The sequence below is a fragment of the Triturus cristatus genome, chromosome 6 (assembly GCF_964204655.1).
Source record: "Triturus cristatus chromosome 6, aTriCri1.1, whole genome shotgun sequence".
Classification (NCBI taxonomy): domain Eukaryota; kingdom Metazoa; phylum Chordata; class Amphibia; order Caudata; family Salamandridae; genus Triturus; species Triturus cristatus.
In genome coordinates, this window is record NC_140589.1 from 1,891,205,487 (window position 1) to 1,891,231,926 (window position 26,440).

A 26,440-nucleotide genomic window follows, 5' to 3' on the forward strand; every position below is an offset into this window, starting at 1 on the left:
ACACTTCTACCATGGGTTCTGGCTGAACAAAACTGGAAGAACTTCTGCCCTCTTCTGCCCTCTGAGATCGAACACTTCCTTTCACATGGACATCCCTGCCAAAGAACGAGTTGAAATGCAAGTGTTCAACAACCCAGCCAGACCCACCTTCTCTTACCTCCGGAAACGGACGGCCGCCACCCTAACAGTGGCCCTGTCCGTCATCAACATCACTGGATTTGTGTGCCTCGAAGGCCTGGGGGTGCAGCTGGTGGGCCACAGCTCCTGCCTCATCACCCGAACATTGGACTCAGTTGACCCACCCTCCTTTGTTGCCTCCCCGAATATGTACTTCGTCTGTGGTACTAAGGCCTACACCTGGCTTCCGAAAGGTTGGGGAGGCACCTGCTACATCGCCTTTGTCCTTCCTCCGACATATGTGGCTCCAGCAAACCATCACCGACAGAAGCGGGCCAAAGACATTGTGCAAGCCGACTCCGCCGGAGCACAGTTCATGGACGCAGTGAAAGGCCTTGTTCCACTCTGGGGTCCAATGGCAAACAGCCGTGCCATCCGCCATTTAACCCAGGCAGTCGAAACGGCGATGAACATTACGGCTGGCGCCCTCGCCAACAACACCGCCGAGCTCCAGGCCGTCCGCTTAGTGGCCCTTCAGAACCGCCTCGTTCTAGATGTGGTTCTGGCTGATCGTGGAGGAGCATGACGCATCATTGGGTCCAGCTGTTGTACCTACGTACCGGATAACTCACCCTCAGTCTACAAAGCAATTGAACACTTCCACAGACTGTCCGCAGAGGTCCATCAAGAGCAAGGAGAATGGTCACTGGGGAGTTGGTTTTGGGACACTATTAAAAGTTGGGGATGGAGGCTGTTTTCATTTATCCTCATACCAATTGTGATACTATGTGGATGTTGCTTGGGGATTCAGTGTCTGCCACCTTTATGTTCGCTTTTTATGAACTGCATCTGCCCTAAGACTTTGGACTTTGAAACAGAGTGAATGAAAGCTCTGTATGAGGTGGAAGTTCGGAGTATTATGGGGATAGATCCGAACTAGGCAAGCTGGCGAGATATGTTAAAAGGGAGGACTGTGGAAATTTAGCCTGCAAACTGAACATTATCTGCGCCATCTTGCCTCTCCCCAGCGCCACGCACAGCGAATGCACGGCCGCCATTTTAGGCACCCCACTCTCTCCCCGCTCATTCTCGATCGCCAGCGCTTTCCCCTGGCGCTGCGAGCATCCCCTGCGCGCCGGCCGCCCCCGCTCTCTCATACACGGGCCATAAACCCTCTCATTCAGCGCGACCCTGCCATGGAACCACATCCCACACCTGACCGACATCCCATACATGGTCATGCCCCTCTTTGATAAACCCCCTTCCTCTGCGCCCCATTGTCCGAACCGATCCCAGGCCATCACCTAGCCCTGCGGATGCAGTTTATTGCTCCTACTGTAAGGGAAACACCCCACATCAAAGGGATTACGGTGGATCAAAGCCCCTACCCCCTGAGACCCGGCCGGTTGCACACACCCCCGGGAATTGGCGGAATATCCAGCTGCGTGATAGCCTTCTCCTACTGTGGGTGGGGTGGGGACTTCTACTGTAGATATGTGTGGGAACGAGCTTGAAGTGGGGGTTCCAAGGAATGTCTTTCCGAACATCAAAGCCTCAACAAGAATGTACCATATGTAATAAAGCAATAAACCTGTGTATAAGAGACCAGGTCTCAGAGATGCAGTTAGAGCACCTCGTGACGATACCTTGCTGTCTGATCTGATGTGTTCTGCTCCGACGGAATAAAACTTTGTTTCCTGCCTTCCAGTCTCCGGCGCCTGCCTCTTTCATTGGTAAATTATCGAGTGGTATGAGAGGCGATTACCGCCGGGCAAATACTTGAAAGGTTATCGATTGAAACTGCCTCTACCATTTAACAGGAGGACTTGGCTGATTTCCCGAGTCCCAAGTCCTGATGTGTGCACATGGGCGTAGGAAGTGTGGGGGACGCGGGGGATATATCCCCCCAGATTTTGGAGTGGGGGGGACACGGGGGACAAGGGTGGGGGGGACGAGGGGACAAAGGAATTTCCCCTCTCCCTTCTGTTATCGCAGGGCCATTAGCACGCGAAAGCGCTACCTAATGGCCCTGCACTTGACCTGCCTGGAGTCAGAGGCCACCCGCCCTCTGCCTTTTGTTATGCTGCAGGAAGGCTCAGCCGTTCTGGGAAGGACAGAGAACGGAGAAAAAATAAAACACTGTCTCTTTTCCTTCATGGCAAGGACCGTGTCCACTACTCCTGATCTGCCTCTGGCGGCTGCCCTCCTCTCTTTATTCCTCCATCTCTTTCTGTCTCTGTCTCGCTCCTGCTTACATACTGATTTCAAGAGGCAGCTCTTAAGGTACTCTCTCTTGCCTCTCCTTTTCTTTATTTGTTCCCCTGTGAAATTGGTCCAAAAAAGGCTGAACACTTTGGCTGTAAATGTCCTCATTTTCTGACCGTTTTCTATTGAAAAGAAAAACCTCGGAATGGAGAGAAAAAATAGTTAAATACCTAAATAAAGCAATACAGAGTGGACAGCAGACAGGCCAGACTGTTATTTACACCCACACACATTAGCGCCACTTTACAGAGTTTGCCAGTGAAAGCGCTAGTTTCTTTTTATCTTCATTCTTTGAACAACATTGTTTTCCCAGGGTGGGTAAGTGTGCCATTCCTAAAGGGACTGCAATACCTGGTTGATGGGTAGAGTGGAAACGTTTAATATGATCGTTTTCAACTTTTTAATTATTTTAGCTTATAAAATGCGGCTCTGTGTTTGGGGATGTGGTCTTTTTTAAACCAAACTGCATACATTTTGAAAGGATATAAGCAATGGACATTGAAAGGGGTCCCTTCCTGGTCCTGTAGCCATGTCTTGAACTTTTCAGGCAAAATCACTTACTGATTTCTGAATAATGAGTTTAAAACCGTTAAGGTAACCATGTTTTTTTCTGATTACAGTTCACATACTTTGCTTATTCTTGCATTCCCTATGAGTGTTTGCTTTTTCCAGGGTGTTATTCATTTTTTTTCAGGCAGCATTTTACTGTTGTCTAGTGCATAATTTGAGTTTAGTCGCAGCACAATTGAGTTGTGCTGAAGGCAGTGCGAGTTTCTCTCAGTGGGGCAGTATGGTGTTCAGTGTGGGAGAGAATGTGGCACTCTGGCCAGAGCTGCTGAATTTGGAACTGGAGAACCATGTTCAGACCTTCATGACCAGTTCACCATACCACACTCCTGACAGAGCTTATTCCGATGCTACACCTTAGAAGGCCCGATAGACCTCAAAAGCCCAGGTGTCTTAGCACCCACAGGTGGACCTGTCCACCACAATCCATACTGCAGTTCACTTCCAGTCTTACGGGCAGGCATATGAAGAAGCACATCCTAGATCGACAGTGAATCTGTCACTGAGGTCACAAGACCCTTGAGGCCAGTCCACCTCACCCATTGGTACCTCCATTGGCCTTTTTCCAGCACTAGCAGTGCAACTTGCCAGGGGTTGGCAATGTAGGATTTGCATGTACACCAAACTTAGGGGGTGATTATAATGGCAGTGGGACCGCCACGTCACCCCGTCGGTGGCGGTCCCACCGCCATTGGTGACTGCATGACAGCCTGCCACATTACAATGGCGGGTGGTTACCTGGCGCTCGTAAAGACCAACCACCATGCACCCGACGGGCTTCTTGGGCCCGCCGGTGTGGTGTAGGGGCTCGTAGTTCCTACAATGCTGGTGGTGCCTACCATGCACCGCAGCAGAGATTACGATGTCCCTTACCCGCCAGCTTATCAATGTCTGTTCACCTGCCATGGAAATGCTGGCGAAAGGGACATTGGGGGCCCGTAGCAGGCCCCTTTACCCCTGGCCCTCAGACATGGGTCCTGGGGGGCATCTATGATGCCCCACAACATATCACTGCACCATGTGGCAGGCACCGATATATTTAACATGTTCCTTTTTTTTTTTTACTTTGCGGCGGTTGATGCAGCCAGCAGCACCTGCTGCAATGTAAAAGATAGGCACTGCGAACACCGTAGTGGCAGTCGCATTGTAATGCCTATCGTGGGGCCTCCACCTTGAAGGCCAGCGGTCCCATTCCCCGATTCGATGGCGGTGGTACTGAAGTCCACCTGCCATCGTAGTCAGCCCCTAAGTTTGCATTTTATGAATATGATTCAGCGGGAAATAAATTGATGTTTGCAATTTAATTGACTTTGGTTGGCCTCTTATCTATGAGATTTCCCTGTTGAATGTGCCTTTACATTATACATTTTTGGTTGTATGAATTGATTGCATACTACACTCTTCTACAGGTATTCATTTGAGTGTCATTAGGAGTGTCTGGGACCAATTGTTTTCTTAGGAATTGTTTTCTTTACTAACCTTTGCAGAGGGCCCTAAACTTCACAGCAACACAATTCACATTTCTTTTATTAATTTGGGATCCGTTTGAGCTACAAAATTGTTTTGGATGAAATCGTTAGATTATGCAGCAGATGATGTATTATGTGGCAAATATGATACAGCCATAGTTAAGTGGAAAACATTTTTCCACTTAATTTTGCCCCAACATTGTAGTTGATCAATTTGTAAGTTCCCCAAACCCAAAAGTCGAGTTTGGGCACAATTTGCATTTTAAAAGCAGCCCTATAACACAGGGCTACTTTTAAACTGACCTCAGGCTTCAGCAGTGCACTCACACAAGCGCAGAAAGGGTGGCTGGCCTCTAAACTGCCATGCCTTATTATGTTCTAGGGACTTAAAAGTAGTTCTAATCCCCCTGCCCTATTATGTACTGGGGCCTTATAGGAGAGGCCATGCCAATCATAGGGGTACCCTAACCCATAGTGCACCCTAGTGTATGTAGGTGTTTTCACTGTATTTTTAAGTGCCTCTTTCAGAATAACACTGGCTGTTTAGGCAGAGGCCAGGGTCAGTCAGTCAGGTACCACCAGTACCAGTCAGCAAAAAGTTGGGGAGTGCCCAGGGCACCTTTGCAACACTAGAGAAACACAAACTCAGAATGGAAAACATAACACCATGGTTGGGGGGTTCTCTTCAATAATCAGAATTGATTTCTATCCTAATGAACCCATTTTCCAACATTAGGATAGGGAAAGACTGGGGAAAAATCATAACGTTCTAATCTATACATTGAAGTTTTTATGCAGTTCTTTGATGATGGTTAATAGCTCACTGTTCAATGTTAGGATTTTGACTTATAAACTTCAAATACCAAAAGAATATCTCAGACAAAAGCAGTAACTCACTGACCTATTAAATTAAAACTTTCACTAGACAAGCCTTCGATCTCTCTCAAAAAAAGAACATTAATCACCAAAGTTATCTTCACATTTTTATTGTTGCCTGAAAATTGCTGGAGACCAGGAATGCAGCAGCAGGTACTTTTCAAACCATAATGCACTTGCAAACACGACGCCCCCACCCTAAGTCAGCGGCCTTTGTTTGCTTTGTGCATTAAGATGCAAGATTCATATATATGTTTTTTTTAAACATTTGGTCTCATTACTATATGAATGTAAATAACAATAAAGCATAAATGCAAACTGTGACTACATGCCTGCTTTTCTCAATATTTCATTTCGAAAGTATGCGGTGATTTGTATAGGGTCACTGGAAAGTGCACAAGGTTGTCCCTGTCCCCCCCAGAATTTTAGTGTCTCCTACGCCCCTGTGTGTGCAGTCTGATCTGTGCAGTGTCATGAGCAGAACAACACGTCTGAATTCAGGCTCCAACATGCACCAGTGACCTTGCAGCTTACAGCTACAGCTGCTCCCACCCCTCGCCGCCCCTCGAGCGTAAAAGGGCAGAACCAGTAAAGTAAGTGTCTGTATGGCTGGATGGCTGACTTCTAGGCAAGCCACTCAAGAAGCCGCTAGCTGTTCCGGTGCACGCCCAGCCTCCACGCACTCTCAAGCTCTCTCAAGTTGCGATGTGCGTCCTCCTGCCTCCTCCTCCTACTGCTGCCCGCACAGGTTACACGGTTTACTGCTGTGGACGGAGAGACGGGAGACCTCCCGCTTCTACTTGCCGTTTGCCGATTGCCTCTTGCAACTCGACTCAGCTCAGCATGGCAGCTCGGCTCTGCTCGGCGTGTCTGCGTATCGGCGTCTCACAGCAAGGGGCAATCCTACAGGTCACTGATGGTGGTTTTGCAGTGGGGGTGCACAGGCTCCAGAGTTCATGCAGGGGACGGGTCTCTGTCCCCACAGGTGCGGGGCACCTCCACTCGGTTTTAGAGACCTGGACATTATCAGTCTCTGACATGTATGAAAAAAGAGAAATTACGGGAAAATTGTCAACGTGGGGAAGAGGGGATGAAAAAGAACCTACAAGAGTAGGGAAAAGAGACAGAAAGTGAAAGAATGGTAGAAGGAATAGGCACAAGGGTGAAAGAAAGGTAGTCCTTGGGCTCCTGCTCTCATTTCTTGTACAAATTAAGCAACGATTGGGCCTCAGGCCACTAGCCGTAAGTGGCTAGGATACGTTCTGTGTTCAGACCTCACTCTTTTCCCGCCGTTTTCCTCTCCATGTCTCCTTCACAGTTGTAATGTTGGGCCCTTGGCCCTCATGCTCGGTGACAGGACTGACACAGGACACATGGATAGTGTAGTGGGAATGGCCACGAGCACGTGCGCTCGGCCCTTTTATTATACTCGTCACCTGACCCAGTGACGTAGGTGGTGGGTGGGTGTATAGTGTATTACACACACGTATGAACACTAGAACGTGTCCATGCACGGACACTACATCCCTCCCAATTTTTAATGACAAAACCCAAAGTCAAAGTTCAACCTGTGGGAGAAAGAAAACCCATACATATGTAAAACAGTGACCAAAACTTCCGCAGAGTCTCTTACGTCTCTGCTGCTTGGGGTCCCAGACGATGTTCTTCCTGTCGCGGACGATCACCAGTTCACTGTGGCACCAGCCATGGGTGCTCGATGGATCCGGTCTGTTGACGACTCTGCCTTGAAGTTGTACTCACAGTCTTTTCGTCACTTTACTTCCATGGCGACAAACGCAGTTGAAGTTCTTGTGGTTCACCGCTAGCTGTTGCCGTTCATCTTTCTGTCCTGTCCTCTTTTTCATCTGTGGCGTGTATTCTGTTTTGGCAAAAGACGGATTGGTTGCAAGACACCCCTCTCACCATGATGCCCCTCTCGCAGGTGTTCCCCTGCCACGGGATATCCCTGAGGCCCTCTTCCTCAGATCTGTCCTGGGTTGAGTGTCCTGTATCGTGTTACTCCCATGCCGATAAGTGCGGGTGCAGAGGAGACGGCAAGTCTCACCTCAGATTCCGCAGTCAGACCTGGAGGGTAGCTGTTGGCTCCTGTCTTCGCGCGCGCGATTTCTTCATCCTCCTGGGACCTTTGCAGAAGGGCGGCTGATGACCATCTCTCGTCGCGGGGATACTCTCTTACTAGCATCCCTGAGGCCTTTGCCCCTGAGTCACCACGGCTGGCGTTGTTTAGTGTCCGTGTGACCCCAAAGGTGGATGTTCCGAACGGTCCGGCCTGCTCACCTCTGCAGATCCCAGGTGAGCTGAAAGCATCGTCAAGCAGATGGTCTTCTCTCCGTGCCACGGGTGTTCTCAGGACTTGCTCTCCATGTTCTGGCACTTGTCGCCTTTCTTATCTTCGAGGTGTCAGTAGTCTTGCCACACTCCTCTCTCTTTCCTCGGTTCTAATTTCCGTGAGGGTGTCGAGTCACTCTGACTTCTCCTCCCACTCTTAACAGTGGCCAACGTGCCACGGATCTAGTTCCTTCTTCTCTTCTTCTTGCAGTGGCAACCATGCCACTCAGATCTCTTCTTTCTTCTTTTCTTGTAGTGGCAAACGTGCCACTCAGATCTCATTCTTCCTCTTTTCTTGTGGTGGCAAACGTGCCACTCCGATATCTTCTTTCTTCTTGTAGTGGCAGACGTGCCACTCTGATATCTTCATTTCTTGTAGTGGCGGACATGCCACTCTGATATCTTCATCCCTTCGCTTCACGACCTACTCTGGACCGTCTCTGTTCTCCTTTTGGTCTGACCAGGCTTCTCCATGCAGCTCGCGCACTCTGCACGTGTTCCCCCTGGTCTTGTCCTCGTCCGAGGACACTCTCTCCATCTTCCTCAGCATTCCGAGTTAGGGTCGTGACCTTCTCTTCATCTTCTCCTTTTCACCAGCTACTTTGGTTGTTGAAGTTTGCGGGGCCATGCTCTTGGTCCTCTTCGTTCTTGAACTTCTCGGACCACTTGACGGTCCATTCTGCCGATCTCTGGCAGGATACCTTCGGTCTTTCGTCAGACCTCTTGTTCCGTAGTTTCACTGACCCGTGCGTCGGTCACCTCCTTTTGCAACCCCTGGCGGGTTGGCTTCTGTGTGTTGACCACCTGGCTGGTCACTGGTTGGTGTGATATTCACTTTGACCCGTGCGTCGGTCACCTCCTCTTGCAACCCCTGGTGGGTTGGCTTTTGTGGTGCGACCATTTGGCTGGTCGGCTTGGCCTTTGTGGGGCGACCATGTGGCTGGTCGGCTTCAAGAGGTGCGTCACGTCGTGTGACTCCCTGAGTTTACGAGGTGCATCACATCGTGTGACTACCTGTGGTTGCTGCCTTGTCCGGCGCTGGTGCGTGCTTCTCTTCGTACCGTCGTGGTACATCTTCAGTGTAGCGTTGCACCTTGTACCGTGTGATTTCTTGTTGTGGTGGAATCTTGGCGCCACTGGGTGTGCCTCTGCATCCTTACCCATCAGTGTCGGATACTTGCTGCGCCCATCCTCTTCAGTGGGTTCCTCTCCTGTAGGTGCTGCTGTGTACCGTCCGCGTCTGGGGTACATCTGCGCTGAGTCCGTTCGAGGGTTCGCTCCACTTGATGCGGCGACAGCGCAGTCCTTGCTGGGGTGGATGTGGCTTGACACCGTTTTTCTTTCTTCCTCCTTGTCGCTGTGGGATGGCGCTGCATCCCTGTGGCACACTGCCTCTTCTTCCTTGCGCTGCAATCTGTCGGTCTCCTGTGGCTGCTGGATTTCCTTGGCTTGCTGCAGGCCTGTTTATTTCTCTATTGCTGCAGTACCACCAGAGACCACTAGATGGCAGTGTTGCTTTCATCTCCATGCAGCAGCACCCTTCTTGGCTGCCAGAACTTTCTGCCCTGTTGTCTTCCCTTTTCCAGGCTTCACTCGGGCTGTGGAGGGGAGCTGGAGCCAGGCAGAACAGTGGAGTGCAGGGCACCACCAGCCAGCAGGTAAGTCTCTTTTACATTTATTTATTCAGGGGCAGGAGGGCACAGGCATTGTCAGGGAGCTGCACAGAGGATGATAAGGCATCACTCGCCAGCTGGGGGAGGAATGCACCTTTCGCGCTCCCTTCAGACACATTTCTTGGGGGCTCTTGCCTATGTGCCTGGCAGCTCTCACCCTCATTTGCTGCTGCACAGGCTCCTCGCGACCTTCGCGCATCTTCCTAATGTTCGTTTCGCGCTTCACTGCGCCTTTGAGCTGCCGCTTCGGACCGATTTGGGGCACACGCCTGGAGGCACCACTGAGGGGGAGGGGCGCTTTACCTTATGTGGCCCGCATTGCTCCGAAGACGTTTGTCGCACGCCGGCCGCTCCCGCTGGCCGGGAGTGTTCTCTGGGGTGCTGGCGCTGTCCTCCCCATTCTCCTCCCGGTAAGCTTCATTAACTCCTTCGCGCCCCTCACCGCGGGCCTCACTCACCACGGGTTGTGCAGGGGTGTCGGCTCCGGTCACTGGGCGGCAAGCTTTCGGTTTTCTGCTCTTCCCCCGCTTCCGCAGCCTCGCGCTCCATACGCTGCGCGGAGGGGAGGGTGCGTTGATGTTCTCGATCTCGCCCACGGTTCTGGGCGTGTGCCGGCAGTCCTTCGCCGCCAGCAGACACCGCTGCGCGGCGGTGATTTACTTCCTGCAGGGCTCCACTGAAGGCGGCCGCCGGCTTGCTCCGCCACGCTTCCCCTGCCCGCCGCAGCCTTGCACCTCACACGCTGTGCGGGTGGGGGTCACAGCACACTCTCAGTCGGCTCGGCGGGGTGGGCTCCCGTCCGCTCCCCACATCCTCGGGGCATGTCACGTTGTGTCTCAGGGGCGGGGGGGGGAAGAGCGGGGCTCCTCACCTTCGGCCAGCGGGTGGGCTCCGCATGGTCCACGCCTCTCACAGGGGTCGCGGCCGATGCGGGTGAGCTCCGCTCGGACCGCTCTGCACCCGGGCACGGCGGCAGGCTCGACGGGGTCGGGGTGGGAACCCGACTTCCTCCCCTTCACGGTGCGGGGTGCTCCCGGTCACTGCAGGACATGCTGCGGGCTCCGCCTCGCGTCGCGCCTTCATGCAGAGGGGATGTCCTCACTGGGGGCAGTCCTCTCTCCCTCTTTGTTTTTTTCTTCTTCGTTGCGCAGATCGGGGGCTGCACACGTGGATTGAAGTACCCGCCTCGTCGCCATTGTAATGTTGGGCCCTAGGCCCTCATGCTCGGTGACAGGACTGACACAGGACACATGGATAGTGTAGTGGGAATGGCCACGAGCACGTGCGCTCGGCCCTTTTATTATCCTCATCACCTGACCCAGTGACGTAGGTGGTGGGTGGGTGTATAGTGTATTACACACACATTGGAACATTAGAACGCGTCCATGCTAGAACACTACAACAGTGTCTGACAGGTGTCAGGCAGTGCGCGTTCACTGACGGAGAAGGCTCAGACAGCCAAGGAAAGAAGAGCCCTCTTCTCCCCATGCAGCAGGCCCAGTGTGGTTGAAACCTCCAGTGTCTGCACTTCTTCCAGTGCAAGAAGTTGTATCGGTGGATTCCATTGGAAGAGTCTGACCCAACCTGCACCCATCCCGGATCAGCGGAGGCTTCTAACAGCCGCCGCAATAAACGTGCTGATCATTTCACCAATTGAGTCAACAACATCTATCTTCATGTCAATGAGGGAGAGGGAACAGTCAAGCCCCCCTCTCTTGAAGGAGGAACTAACCTTATGCAACGAGCCCCCTTGGACGGCTGGCTCTCTTGACGTAGATGCTGTTTCCACCTTGATGCGTCAAGTAAAATCTGGGTCTCCAGGTGAACAGTGAAAACCCGACTACATATTAACATTTCAGGAGAGCATCAGACCTATCTTTCTTGAATTAGCCAACCTCTCGCTGAGCACTGCGGAAGTACCAGTATCATGGAAACCTACCAAGGGCATCCCTCTCCTGAAAAAAAGCCCTCACTAGATACCAGTCAGCCAGAACACGATCGCCCCGTTCCCCTGCCGCCATTGCTATCCATGGTCATGGAGAACATTTTAAATAATCTCTTAACCGACTTTTTAGAAGAAAACAATATTTAAATGGTTCCCAAAATGGGTTTCGACCATAACAGAGCACAGACCCCGCTCTTTCAACAGTTACTGAAGCCCCTCACAGCACTGCAGACGCTGGCACATCCCAGGCTGTGACACTCCTGTGCCTAAGCATGGCCTTCGACACTCATATGATTCTACTGTCACGCCTCAACGTACTGGGAGTGTGGTAAATAAAATTCCTTTACCGGGACTTAATTTGATACAGAAACATAATAAAATAGCTCAGTAAAATGAGAGGCAGAATCCGTGGTATTAGAGGTTCGGAATGGGCTTTATTCCAATAATCGATTATAATCGGTTGCTCCAAGTTCCATCACCACGGGGGTTCAGGAAGTGAAGTACATACTTTATTGACAAGAAATGATTTTTATAGAACATTCATTACAATGAAGCAAATGCAGTAGGCGTAACAATTGATAAGGAAAATGACGAGTTACATACGTAACCGAAAAATGGGTGTAATAAGGAGTAAAAAGGAACATAATTGGTTATGATGTCACATATAGGTGGATCTATAAGATAATACTTGGCATAGATGCGCGCGCAGCAGCATGACGTGTAATTGACGTGCAACTAGGGGGTGAAGGGGACTTGACATTTAGCTCTACATGTGGAGACAAAAAGTCTGGGGGGTCAAGTCAACCTAATCCCAAATCATATCTAACATCCTATGTTTAAAGAACTATGTTATCCACAAAAGAAGGACTCTCGGACAGAATCTATTCTATACTGACTGTGCGTGCGTGTACAAGCGTCTAAGTGTCTACACTGAATGTGAGGGGGTAGGAATATTCCATGGTAACAGGGCTATGAATTACTTGCATAAAGACAGAGAAGCCGAGCCTTTGCTCAGTAGCTGGACGAATGTTTACTTAAGCTGCTAGACAGGAATGCATCGGCTAAGGAGTGAAGCAGATAATTCGAAGGTGAAATACAGTTCTTGGCAGAGAATAGGCTGATGTCAGGCTTCGTGAGCCGCGCAGAGAATGAGACAAAGTTCATGGTCACAGATGCAGGCTCAGACTGGAGCTTTCAGAGGCAGAAGGCAAGAAGAGTTTTGATGACAGAATCAGGGCCTACTTGCCTGGACTGTAAAATGGCATAAGTGAACCATATAAAGGCGGTGGCCTTTCGTACTTAGGAATGGAATATCCGGCCTATTCATGGCGGATCTGACAGAGGACATGTTGACGGTGGACGCACATGTATTTGCGTCTTCATAACTGGAACTGGAGGGAACATACATGTACTTGTGACATGCACATAGAACCGTTGGGGTCCAAGATAGGGGACATAACTGACCAGAAAAATCCATATTTCCACATTCCCTCCTTGTCCCCTACTTGCCCGTTAAGAGATATCAATCTTCATCAATCCATTGATCTGTTCATATAGCATCATTTGTTCTTCTTTCTTCTTCCGTGACGAATGAAATCTTGGTGGTGGAATACACGATGTGGTACACAGACCACAAATCGCTGGTCCACATTGTAGACATAGACAGCAACTGAATAGTATGAGGAGGCCAATACCTAGGAAGGATAAAACTCTCCATCCCCAGGCTGATACCACACTCCAAAACCAACTGGACCAAGTCCAAGTGCCTGGGTTCTGGTGTATCTGGTTTACAATCTTATGAAGGCGAGTGATGGCTTTATATACAGATGGCGAATTTTCTGGTATGAATACGCAGCAGCTTGATCCGATGACCCTACAAGCTCCGCCCCTATCAGCCAGGATGACGTCAAGGACAAGACGATTTTGAAGCACAACAATCCGCATAGCAGACTGCTCTTCTGTTAAATTGCCTAAGGCGGAAATAGTCTCATTCACTACTGCTTCAAGGGTTCTAGTTAATCTACGTATCAGCTTACTATTAGTAACAGTACCTATATAGGGAAAGATGCCTTTATTAAAATCTACATACTTGTCCCATGCCGTCTCAGTGTAATCGACAATGGGGAGATCTCTCCGCTCTCTGTTGTGTACTAAATGAATATTTCTGTAATAATCAGGAGGAGCTAGGAAAACAGGTGGCAAAAGGAATGCAATGTAGCAGGTACCATCCCAATCTAGAGGTAGACGCATATATGCAGTCTGACCACATATAAAGTAGGAGTGGCGATAAGCTCTAAATGAAGATTTGCCTTGATCACTGAATTCTACTATAGTAGTGCATTTACTATGGCCCATATGTATGGAACCAACCTTTCTTACACACAATTCACCCTTTGCTGGGAATACTGACATGGTGGGTAAGACTAGTTCAACTTCGGATACGACATCTAGAATCATGAGATTAGGTGTAAAATTACCTAATCCATATACTTCATTTTCTAGATCAGTTCCTGTTCTTTTGGGGCGACCCTCCTTGTCAGGGTAGCAGACCTTGAGTAAAACTAGGTTCAGGTTTCCCCATACCCAATGATCTTGGTAAACTGCTGTGTCTGAGTCTATGGAATTGATTAAACTAAACCATGCTCCACAGGAGCCATTATGTGTAAATGGGTGTGGAAAGAATGGCAGGACTCCTTCATAATTCTGATAGGGAGGGAGCCGACCACACACCCAACAATTGGTGGCATTACTAGTCTGATGGGAATGATGTAACATACTAATGAAAGTGTTATTGCGCAGCGCAAGTCTATAAGACAATTCATGCGGAGGTAAGTCACTAAAAGAATGTTCAGCAGTAACATTATAAACATGTCTAGAAATAGGGTAATATATGTGCAACAATATACTTGCAGTAATTATTAAAAGACTCAAGAAAAACAAGATTAATAATGTCACTATGCAGTGGCTACGCAATGATTTACAATACGCCTGTCGTTTCAACATTTTCCGGGTGTTTTCTCTACTCGGGTCCAAGGGATACATGTCAGAGACAATTCAACCGCTTCACCTTGGAGAGGACTTAAACAATCAAATTGCTCGACTGGTTGGGCCTAAGCTTTAGTTTATAGTGTTCAGAGGTACTCTGTTCAACAAAAGGAAGTTTTGAGTCAATGGGTGAAGACACACGAGGTGGGCTGTTTACATCTGCAGGAAGTCCATGAAATTTCTTGATATGACTTGAATGAATCCAGCCTTTCCTGCCCTCGATCTTCACGGCTGTCCTTGTGGTCAGCAGGACCAACTTGGGCGACTTCCACCTGGGCTCCAGCTGAGTCTTTCGGTCGAAATTCCTCACAAGTATGAGGTCCCCCGGAACTACGTCATGGGGTTTCACCTCAGTGTTGTCGGGAAAGGCTGCAGCTACCTGTGAACGACAAGATTGTAGTGCAGACATCAAGGAAGCCAGGTAATCTGTCAGCATATTACAGTCAATATCAGTTATTTTGCGTGGTATAGGCGTCCCCCACATATTTGGTGGTCTGCCGAAGATCACCTCATACGGGGATAGCCCTGTTCGAGAGTGTGCTACCATTCTCATGTAAAAGAGTGCAACTGGTAACGCTACTACCCAGTCGACACCTTTCTCTCTGCATATTTTGGACAATCTGATTTTCAGTATCTGATTATGTCTTTCTACGAGACCTGCTGCCTCGGGGTGTCGGACACAGTGGAATTTCCACTGATATCCTAACAGAAGTGAAACGTGTTTCATTAATTCGGATGAGAACGGCTGGCCGTTATCTGAGTGAACAACACGTGGTAAACCGTATCGTGGGAAGAATTCTCGAACCAAGTGTTTGGCAGTAGTCGGGGCAGTGTAATCTGAAACCGGGTATGCCTCTGTCCAACGGGACAGAGCGCAGACAACTACGAGAACATATTTGAATCCTCGACATCGTTCCATCTGAATATAGTCCATCTGGAGTACTTCAAAAGGGTGATTAGGAGGATGAAATCCACCCTGTTCTACGGGAACGCTTTTTCCTGGGTTAAACTGACAACAGATCATACAGGTACGGACCTTTTGTTTGGCTGCTGCTCGTAAATGTTTATTGAACCAAATGTGTTGAATGCTGTCTAGCATAGCTTTTTCTCCTAGATGTGCTGGACTATGTATAGTGTTAATTATAACTTGGACCATTGAATCAGGAAGGAACCATACAGACTTTTCCTTCATCATCCATCCTTGGTCCGTTTGGATCCCTCCTAATTCAGTCCATTTCTTTATTTCGTCTGGTGTAGCATGTGTCTGTATGTCAATTATGTCAAGAGTAGGATCTTTAACTGTCATACAATGTGTCGGTGTCGGGACTATTGTCTTTGTCATGTCGGGGGTTTGAGTTTGAGCAGTCTGTTTAGCTGTTCTGTCGGCTAGATCATTGCCTTGGGAAATGATATCAGTAACCTTCGTATGAGCCTTACATTTCATAATTGATATTGCAGTGGGTAGATGTATTGCATCTAATAAGGCATGAATGAGGGGTCCGTGCTGAATGTGGGCACCGTGGGAAGTTAAATAACCTCTCTCTCGCCACAGCACGCCGAAGTCATGTACAACTCCGAATGCATAACGTGAATCAGTGTATATATTGACTTTTTTATTTGTGGCTTGAATACAGGCTTGTGTCAGAGCGATGAGCTCTGCGGCTTGAGCTGACAAAGTATTTATACGATTTGTTTCAATGATTTCAGTATCTGTTGTGACTGCATAAGCGGCCACTAATTCTCCTGTACTTGTTCTCATACATGAACCATCTACATACAATGTCAGGTCTGGATCTGACAATGGGACATCGGTTAAGTCTTGTCTGGGTTTTGTCGTTATAGTAATAACTTCAATACAGTCATGAGCTAGTGGGTCTGTTCCGGTTACTGGCAAAAGTGTGGCAGGATTCAATGTGTTACAGCGTCTGATTTCTATATGTGGCTGAAACAATGTAAGTTCGTACCCTGTAAGTCGCGCTATAGTCAAGTGTTGTGTTTGCGTTCTATTTACAAGAACCTCTACTGCGTGTGGTACTTGAACTGTCAATGGATGTCCTAACACTATGGCATCGCTTTGTCTGATTGCTAAAGCTGTCGCTGCCACTGATTTTAGGCACGCAGGCAAAGCCTGAGCTACGGGATCTAATGTACTAGAAAAATAAGCACATGGTTTGTGTGCTCCTGCTTGTTCCTGTGTGAGCACTGACAAGGCAGTACCTTCGCGTTCTGTAACAAAGAGTGTAAACTGTTTTCTGTAACATGGCGTTGCTAAAACAGGTGCTTGACATAAAGCTTTCTTTAGGCTTTCAAAAGCTTGTGTATGTTCCTGAGTCCAAGGGAGAACAGTCGATGTGGCTGCCTCCTGTGTGGTTAACTGAATGAGTGGTTTTGCTAGAAATGCATACTGAGGGATCCACTGCCTACAATATGAAGTGAGGCCTATGAAAGCCCGTACCTCCTTTTGTGTCTTGGGTATTGGCATGTTAGCTATTAACTGAATGCGGTCCGGTGTAAGCTGCCTTCCCTCCTTGGACAGCGAGTGTCCAAGATAAACAACTCGCTGGACACAGAATTGCAGCTTAGAAGGGGACACCTTGTGCCCCTTTTCGGCTAGAAATTGTAAAACTGTCAGTGATGCTTTCTCACATTCCGGTTCGCTTCTCGCGGTGATCAGCAGATCATCGACGTATTGGAGCAGAGCAGTGTTAACTGGCATGTGGATACTGTCAAGTTCTCGTTTCAGTGCTTGGCTATAGATGCTGGGGCTTTCTGTAAATCCTTGAGGTGCGCGTGAGAATTTAAAGCTACGCCCATTTAAACTAAATCCGAACAAATATTGGCTTTCCGGATCTATTGGGACGCTGAAAAAGGCATTCTTGAGATCAATTACAGTAAAGAATGTTGCTTCGGAATCAATAGCTGTCAATAATGACGAGATATCTGGCACCACAGGAAATTGTGGCACAATGCATTTGTTTAACTCGCGCAGATCAATAACCAATCGATATACTGGCGGGGCCTTAGGATCTGTTCGTTTAAGAATCGGAATTATCGGTGAATTACATACATTGGAGTCTGTTTCCACAACTACTCCTTGGGCAATGAGCTCGTCAATGATTTGTAGTAAAGCCACTACAGCATCTGGTGGTAACTTGTATTGTCGTATTCGTGGTAGCACCACTCCTGCCTTTAATGTGACTCGATATGGTGTAATATTCATGCAACCAACATCAGTAGGGCCTTGTGCCCATAGATGTGTAGGTAAAATCTGCAGTCGGGGATCCATGTCTCTAGACACATAGTGACCTTTAAAATCACGTAAAAACAACCTTACACCCTCCGGAGAACAACATATTATGGCTCCTAGAGCTTTCAGTGTTTTTATTCCTAACAAGTTTTCTGGACATGATTTAGTAAGCAATAAATCTGTAGTTCGGGTCAGAGGTCCTATCGTAAGTGGAAGAGGCTGTGATACTTCATTAACAATAGGTTTTCCTGAAAAACCAAGGGAAATATTCTGAGAGCCTGAGAGGGGTGCCCCTGGAACTTCACTACGTTTTATAGTTGTTCGACTTGCCCCTGTATCGAGTAAAAATTTTCTATCTTGGCCTAATAATTCACTATGTACATAAGGTCCTTCTTGATCTACAGGAATCTCGATAAGGGGTAAGTCAACTTCCCTCTCTAGGCTAGTTCATGCGTAACGCTGATACTCAGGATATTCATACTGTGCGGTCTGATACATTTGTCGTGTTGTTGTCTGTGTGGCAGCAACAGGCAACGGTGGTGCAGCTGGCACAAACTGTATTGGCTGTTGTGCGGCTGGCATGGCCTGTGCATGCTGCAGAGCTCCTTGTTCATTCTGATCTTGTCTGAGTGGCCGTGATCTTTCTTGTGTTTTACCTATGGCGATATTATGTTTTAAAACTGGACAATCGTGTACGTAATGACCTGGCTTTTTACAATAATTGCATGTCCCTTTTACAGGTCCTGCTGAATCGGAATGTGTCATACCCTTTTTATGTCCTTCAGCTGGGACTGTCTGGGAAACTAGCATTTTCATTTTCGTGTCTTTCATGCGTCTGTGTTCATGTTCTTGTTCCTCTCTAATTCTATTGTGATGGTACTGTAACATTTGTAACATTTGTGATGGAGTGTTACCTTGCCAGGTACTCTCGAATTTTAATACTCTATTCTTTACTGGGGGCAGGGCATTTTCTACTAATTTTGTTACAAACAGATGCGGGTATGATTCGCTACTTGCTTTTATGCCACTATTTATACCAAAACATTTTTCGAATCGGGCATAGTAATCACTAGTGTCTTCATCTTGCTTCTGTTTACAGGCTGAAATTGTACCCCAATCTTCCTTTTTCGTAGTTAATAAACGTGGCAGTACCTGTACTAATAAACCTGGTAATGCTTTAGTTTTATCCCCAAGTCCTGCTCCTGCAGTTCGGGCCTTTTCTTCCGCTTCTAACACTGACCATTCTATCTTTTGGTCTCCTACCTCCCACTCTTTTTCCTTGAGTTTCTCATAAATGCCAGCAGGCATCAATACCTTTAATATTGTCATAATGTCGGGATAGGTATACTCTCCCATGAGTAACATGTCTTTAATTTCTCGGTGAAAACCCGCTGGATCTTTGTCATGACTGGGTACCACTTTCTTCATTTGTAACAATTCTATTTTTGATATGGGCGTATATACAAATACGCGCTTAAACTCGTTGTCCTCGCCTTTTATTGGGTGCACTTCTCGTAAGGGATTCTGTCTATCCATGTGATACGTGGTTCTTTCCTTGACGGGCAATGAGACATGCTCTGCGCATACAAAAAGAATATACTGCTTTCTTGATTCTAGAATTTCTTTAATTAATTTAGTACCTGCACCTCTCCATTTATTCATAAGCAATTCAGTCAATATGTCAGGTAAGGGACCAGGGTCCGAACGCTGACTCCGATATAATATAATGAGTTGTTGAATCATATAAATCCCAGCTAACCTCTGTTCATCTGGGGTGAGATTCAAAAATGTGCGTACTACTGTATCATCACTATATTTTCCGGGACTGTCCACCCAATGGACAGCTGCCCTGGCTAAATCTTGTTCATCCATAGAATCGAGAAAATGATAACCCCTTCGTTCTCGGAGTAGTTTGTCGGCGTTTTGGAACGAATGCTCGTTAGACCTTATATTAATTATAGGTATTTGGAAATTCCTGTTATTATCTGGACATATCGGACGTATCGAGTCAGTAAGACATCTATTACTATTACAAGATCTTCCTCTACCTACATAGGCTATGGTGTCCGACTGTCCCGCGGGCAGTCCTGACCCTTCTTCCTCGCTTTGTTCGAACTCGTCTACCTCTAATCTTTCTTCGTGTAGGCGTTCTATTTCTTTACGGATCTTTCGGCACATGGCTATTATACAATTTTGCTTATCATGTCTCCCTTCTGATATATTCTGGCTCCATCTGGTAAGAATTTGCATTGCTTCCGGGTTTACCCCCGGTCGGTCTTGATTTCTGATCACACAATTTATGAGGAAACGTAACAGTTCCCCCTGTATCTCTACTTTCTGGTATTCCATAGCTCTGTTAATACATTCTGGATCTCGCCCTGTTTGGACAAAATGATATATTTTATCTAGATGCGCAGTCATTCCTGGTAACTTCCCTAAATACACTGCGGCTCGTCTGATACGCAATGATGCCAGGGTCATTTCGTCCTCTTTACCGGGCACCGGGTCATATCTGCAATCTATAAGAAGTTCCTTCAGCGTACGGGCACTTATGAGTTTGGGTGTACGTGAATGTGCTGACTCTTGAAAAGTAAGTTTATTTATTGTGGGTGGCGTAGAAAAAATATTGGTAGCACCTCCCGTGGCCCCATCTGGGGTGTCGGGTGTGAAAGGATTCGTCGAACGTGACACAGCAACTACAGGTGTGGACACAGCTATAGAAGTAGCTGTAGGGACGGATGCAGAAACAGATGTGCTTGCCGGAACTTGTGACTCGATCTGTTGCTGTAGGGATACGGGTACTGGATCTTGGCGTTGGACCTCCCTGGTATGCGGTCTATGTGGGGCGGAATTAGCATACTCGGGAGCTGCGTCATCTAAATATGAGGAAAGAAAAACGTCTTCTGCGGTTCTAGGATGCCCCTTAGGATGTACCTTTATTGGGAATAATGGGGGTGGCAAGTCTTTCGGTATCTCTGGAGTAGCCTTAGGTAATCCTTCGGCTAGAAGGGGATACATACCATTCATAAGGGCATTTCTTTGCCTATCTACTTGTTCTGATTTCACTCGGATACCTTCCTCAATTAATAGATTCTCTCGAACTTTATTTGAACTCTCTTTATTCTTTTCTTCCTGTCGGAGTGCCTTTTCTGTGCGTCTATGAGATTCTTTACGCCATAACTCAACGGCGTCTTTCTGTGACTGTCTGACTTTCCTTTTCCATAACTCTTCCTCGACTTTCATGATGCACTCTGCATCCCAGGTCCCCGCTGCGGGCCACCTCTGACTTTCTGGTAATCCCTTGGTGTAGTCTACCCATAAATCAAGAAATAATATAGCGTCTAAGCCATGTTTGTGATACATGAAGTGCCCTGGAGTATCCCTAGGAGGAATAGGGACGGCTTCTTCGAGTACCCCTTTTCTAGTAGTGATCTGTCTTAATTTCGAAAAGAGCGGCATATTAACAACTGATCCGATACTTAATCTTGAACACACTTAATACAAAAGCACAATAATGAACAACCATTCATACCACAATATGCAGGACGTTTTAACACATTAAACATTAAACATTAAACACATTTTTAACCTTTAAAATAAACAACAATGGTGATCGTCTGCATAACTAATCACCAAGATAATTCTTAACAATAACTAGATACTTCGGAATACTTGATATACTGCTAAACAGTACAGATACACTGCTAAAACAGTGCAGACCGGATTTGTGTACCCAAACCCGTCTTGACCGGCACAACCTATGTGCACGTCAGAAATGCCTCCCCAGTAATGGTACTCACCGGGTAGCTTCGGAAACGGAAGGCCTCGGTAACTTGAACTTGGACCGAACTGGACTCGACTCGTCGGACACTGAACTCGACTTCGAACTGGTGGGTCTCTGTATACCTCGGATCTTGCTCTCTCAGCTAGGCTCTGGTCGGGATACTTCGCACTTCTCACCGCCTCGTCTGGGTGTTGATCGCAGCCTCAGTCGCCCCCGCTTGACCGGAGGGAGATACAGGAAATCCTGCTGGTACGCGTTATTGTCCGTCCAGCTGTGGCAGGAGACCGGGCCTGCAACTCACCGCCGGCGCGTGAGATGAGAAAGTGTCCCTGTTCGGGCGCCATTCATGTGGTAAATAAAATTCCTTTACCGGGACTTAATTTGATACAGAAACATAATAAAATAGCTCAGTAAAATGAGAGGCAGAATCCGTGGTATTAGAGGTTCGGAATGGGCTTTATTCCAATAATCGATTATAATCGGTTGCTCCAAGTTCCATCACCACGGGGGTTCAGGAAGTGAAGTACATACTTTATTGACAAGAAATGATTTTTATAGAACATTCATTACAATGAAGCAAATGCAGTAGGCGTAACAATTGATAAGGAAAATGACGAGTTACATACGTAACCGAAAAATGGGTGTAATAAGGAGTAAAAAGGAACATAATTGGTTATGATGTCACATATAGGTGGATCTATAAGATAATACTTGGCATAGATGCGCGCGCAGCAGCATGACGTGTAATTGACGTGCAACTAGGGGGTGAAGGGGACTTGACATTTAGCTCTACATGTGGAGACAAAAAGTCTGGGGGGTCAAGTCAACCTAATCCCAAATCATATCTAACATCCTATGTTTAAAGAACTATGTTATCCACAAAAGAAGGACTCTCGGACAGAATCTATTCTATACTGACTGTGCGTGCGTGTACAAGCGTCTAAGTGTCTACACTGAATGTGAGGGGGTAGGAATATTCCATGGTAACAGGGCTATGAATTACTTGCATAAAGACAGAGAAGCCGAGCCTTTGCTCAGTAGCTGGACGAATGTTTACTTAAGCTGCTAGACAGGAATGCATCGGCTAAGGAGTGAAGCAGATAATTCGAAGGTGAAATACAGTTCTTGGCAGAGAATAGGCTGATGTCAGGCTTCGTGAGCCGCGCAGAGAATGAGACAAAGTTCATGGTCACAGATGCAGGCTCAGACTGGAGCTTTCAGAGGCAGAAGGCAAGAAGAGTTTTGATGACAGAATCAGGGCCTACTTGCCTGGACTGTAAAATGGCATAAGTGAACCATATAAAGGCGGTGGCCTTTCGTACTTAGGAATGGAATATCCGGCCTATTCATGGCGGATCTGACAGAGGACATGTTGACGGTGGACGCACATGTATTTGCGTCTTCATAACTGGAACTGGAGGGAACATACATGTACTTGTGACATGCACATAGAACCGTTGGGGTCCAAGATAGGGGACATAACTGACCAGAAAAATCCATATTTCCACAGGAGTACAGGGCAAAGGCCGGTCCTGGTTATCCTCCTTTTTAAAAGAGTGGTCTTTCCAAGTTATATCCCGCCACCTTTGCCTCATCCCAAAGAGCACTGATGTATGGCGCCCCGCAGGGTTCAGGGCTGAGCCCTTCCCTTTTGACGCCAGTTGTGGTCAGAGGGCTGCCATTCAAGTAGATTTTCTTCTCAAGTGGCAGGAAAGTCAACTTGAATGGATGCGTGCTCTCGCATCACGCCTGGTGTCATTCACTCTGATTTTCAGTGCTGCTCGCGGTATCGCCACTAAATCGCAGTGCCAGCGGCATGTTTTCTGCCTGTTGGCAGAATTCTGTGGAATCTTGCTGAGTTTTCCTGTAACTCCACCAATCCGCGGAGTGAAACACCACGATTTCTGCCCACATCTACAGACCGGCCCTGCCTACCTCAACAGTCGACTCTCCTTCTACATCCCCAACCTCCAGCTACCATCCGCCGACCTCGCACTTCCACCGTTCCGCGCATCCGAAGAACTACCACCAGCGGGAGATCCTTCTCCCACCTCGCCACCAAAACATGGAACACCCTACCGCTGAGCCTACGACAGACCTGCTGACCTTCAGGAGAACACTCAAGACCTGGCTCTCCGATCGGTAGCAGCCTTCCCCCCCCCCCCCCAGGAACTTGAGACCCTCGCGGGTATGTAGTGTGCTTTACAAATGTTTGATTGATTGATTACAGGTCAACCCCAGGTTACATATGAACCTGGGGTAAGCCAGATGGAAAAGTTCTGGATACAGCATGGTTACAACAAATATGGCTATGTTTGACTTTTTAAAGGATAATAAAACTATTTTCCAACGTGTGTGGTGGTGTGTATAACAATTCTCCTAAAGTACATAAAATAAATGAATGTAGGGCAACTCCGAGTTTTCCTGCAGTTTTGTCTAACCTGCCTCACTCCCCTCTCTACCAGAGATGCCTGTTGGCTCCTGTTGCTCCCTTGGTCCCCTATTCTTGCCATACTTCCCTCTCTACCAGAGATGCCTGTTGGCTCCTGTTGCTCCCTTGGTCCCCTATTCTTGCCTTACTCCCCTCTCTACCAGAGATGCCTGTTGGCTCCTGTTGCTCCCTTGGTCCCCTATTCTTGCCTTACTCCCCTCTCTACCAGAGATGCCTGTTGGCTCCTGTTGCTCCCCTGGTCCCCTATTCTAGCCTTACTTCCCTCTCTACCAGAGATGCCTGTTGGCTCCTGTTGCTCCCTTGGTCTTCTATTCTTGCCTCACTTCCCTCTCTACCAGAGATGCCTGTTGGCTCCTGTTGCTCCCTTGGTCCCCTATTCTTGCCTTACTTCCCTCTCTACCAGAGATGCCTGTTGGCTCCTGTTGCTCCCTTGGTCCCCTATTCTTGCCTCACTTCCCTCTCTACCAGAGATGCCTGTTGGCTCCTGTTGCTCCCTTGGTCCCCTATTCTTGCCTCACTCCCCTCTCTACCAGAGATGCCTGTTGGCTCCTGTTGCTCCCTTGGTCCCCTATTCTTGCCTTACTCCCCTCTCTACCAGAGATGCCTGTTGGCTCCTGTTGCTCCCTTGGTCCCCTATTCTTACCTTACTTCCCTCTCTACCAGAGATGCCTGTTGGCTCCTGTTGCTCCCTTGGTCTTCTATTCTTGCCTCACTTCCCTCTCTACCAGAGATGCCTGTTGGCGCCTGTTGCTCCCTTGGTCCCCTATTCTTGAACCCCCTTTGCTGCAGTTTTTTGTCCTCTGCAATAACTACACAACAGCTTTCTTTGGTTACTTCTCCATTCTGCCGACAAGCTAGGTGTCACGTAGACAACAATGCTACGGTTGGTTTGCTAAAAGCTAAAAGCTGAGGATCAGCATCGAGAGGTGCAAACACCCAACAACAGTTCCAGGATGCAGTCGCCTACACTTTGTTGCACTCACCTGCCTCTGCCTGCTCAGATCCTGCTGCATGCAGGCCATCAATGCTGGACATGTCTGTGATGGGCTTCACCTTCTCCTGTTGCTTCTTTGGGTCATCAGTGGCCTGGAGGGCTGCTCTGACTGCATTGTCTTTCCAAGTGATTTGTTTCAGCAGCTTGTTCTTTGTTCCTTGTGACACCTCAGCGACCTTAGGGCCAAGGAGACGGGCCTCCTTCATTCTTACTTCCTCCACCAAGAACTCCATCTCTCCATCTGAAAATGGAACTTTACGTTGGATGGCACCTTGTAGCGCAGATAACGCAGCAAAGGGTGGCAGTCGTACATGGACCAGCGGTCGCAGATTTGTGATTGCTGTGCATTGTCTAATGTGGAGGAGACCAAACATTGCCCTCGGGCAAGAACTGATTCATTTCCTCTACAAATTCACCTTAGCTTATTAGCACTAAATCTATTTATAATGCAAACTATGTTCTAGGATTTATACTCGCATCAATCCATTACTAAATGATGGCTAAATACTAAAATGCAAAAAACCCACATAGGGCCTCATTACGAGTCTGGCATTCTGAGAACTGGCAGACTCGCAGTGGCGTGGCAGTCCAGCCACCACCGTACCAGCGGTCCGACCACCCCATTACAAGTTGGGTGCTTGGACTGCCATTTTACCGCCGCAGCTAACAGGGAAAAGCCATTCCCTGGTGGTGGCATGGTGGTCAGGGCCTCAATAATATGCTGGTGGTGCCGTTACAGCACCGCCATGCATTTTACGAGCTTCAGGATCACCAGCATTGTCATGGAAGTCTCTTGTCCATGAAAAGGCTGGCGGTTCTGAAACAAAAGGGGCACTACAGGGCCCCCGTTTCCCATTTTCAATGAGATGTATGCAGGGTAGCACAACATGTGCCCCCTGTGTGCATGCACCCCAGTTGCACAGTCCATGCCGGAAACTTGTAATCTAGCCGGTTGTGGAACCACGGATTTGGCGGTGTGGGCCGCCAGCATGCTGGGCCGCTTCCACACCGCCAAAGTCATAATCGGGCCCATAGAATTGATAAGCTACACATGTGTGGATCACAGAAATTGAGAGCACTGCACTGTGCTTTAATTGCTTTGAAGTGTGCCACTGGTCTAAACTTCTTACCGAGAGAAGTCCTTCTGGCCCTTCTGAAGCCCCTGCACCTCACAGAGGGTGCTTTCAGGTCAAACCCCCCCTCATTGTGTTTTGATTTTAAAGTTGAGAAGAGACCTCTAGTCTCACTCATTGCGAGTGAGAATCACACATTTGGAGCTTGGGTTGAACTGTCACTCATAACCGGCTAATGATCCTAACCGGTGATAAGGGCTAGAAATAAAACTGTAATTGTCACCCCGTTCAGAGCTCTGCTGTGTGCGCAGCCGCCCCGGGGTGTTATAGAGACTTTAGGAAAAAATAACACCAGAGGGGGTGGGAGGCAAGTACACCCCCCTTCACTTTTGAGACATAATGGGATGAAGATCTGTTACTTTTAAAAGCCTTGAGTCTACTTTAGTAACGTTCTGATGGTATCTTATCTATATTTCATTGACTTTGTTTTTATTATCGTTTAGCAGATGTCACATTCGTGTGACATCACTCTTATGATGTAATCAAATATGCTAATATGTTCTCCTACACATTCGCAAAACTAG

At 47.9% G+C, this 26,440-nt stretch overlaps 1 protein-coding gene across 1 annotated transcript in view; it reads right to left on the reverse strand.

The window, feature by feature from the left end:
* LOC146822323 (uncharacterized) overlaps positions 1-26,440 on the reverse strand; it is a 224,202-nt gene that overhangs the window by 106,327 nt on the left and 91,435 nt on the right. Inside the window, exon 3 of the mRNA XM_085609459.1 lies at positions 24,773-25,024. Coding sequence (XP_085465585.1) covers positions 24,773-25,024 — 252 coding nt within the window. The remainder of the gene's footprint in view (positions 1-24,772; positions 25,025-26,440) is intronic.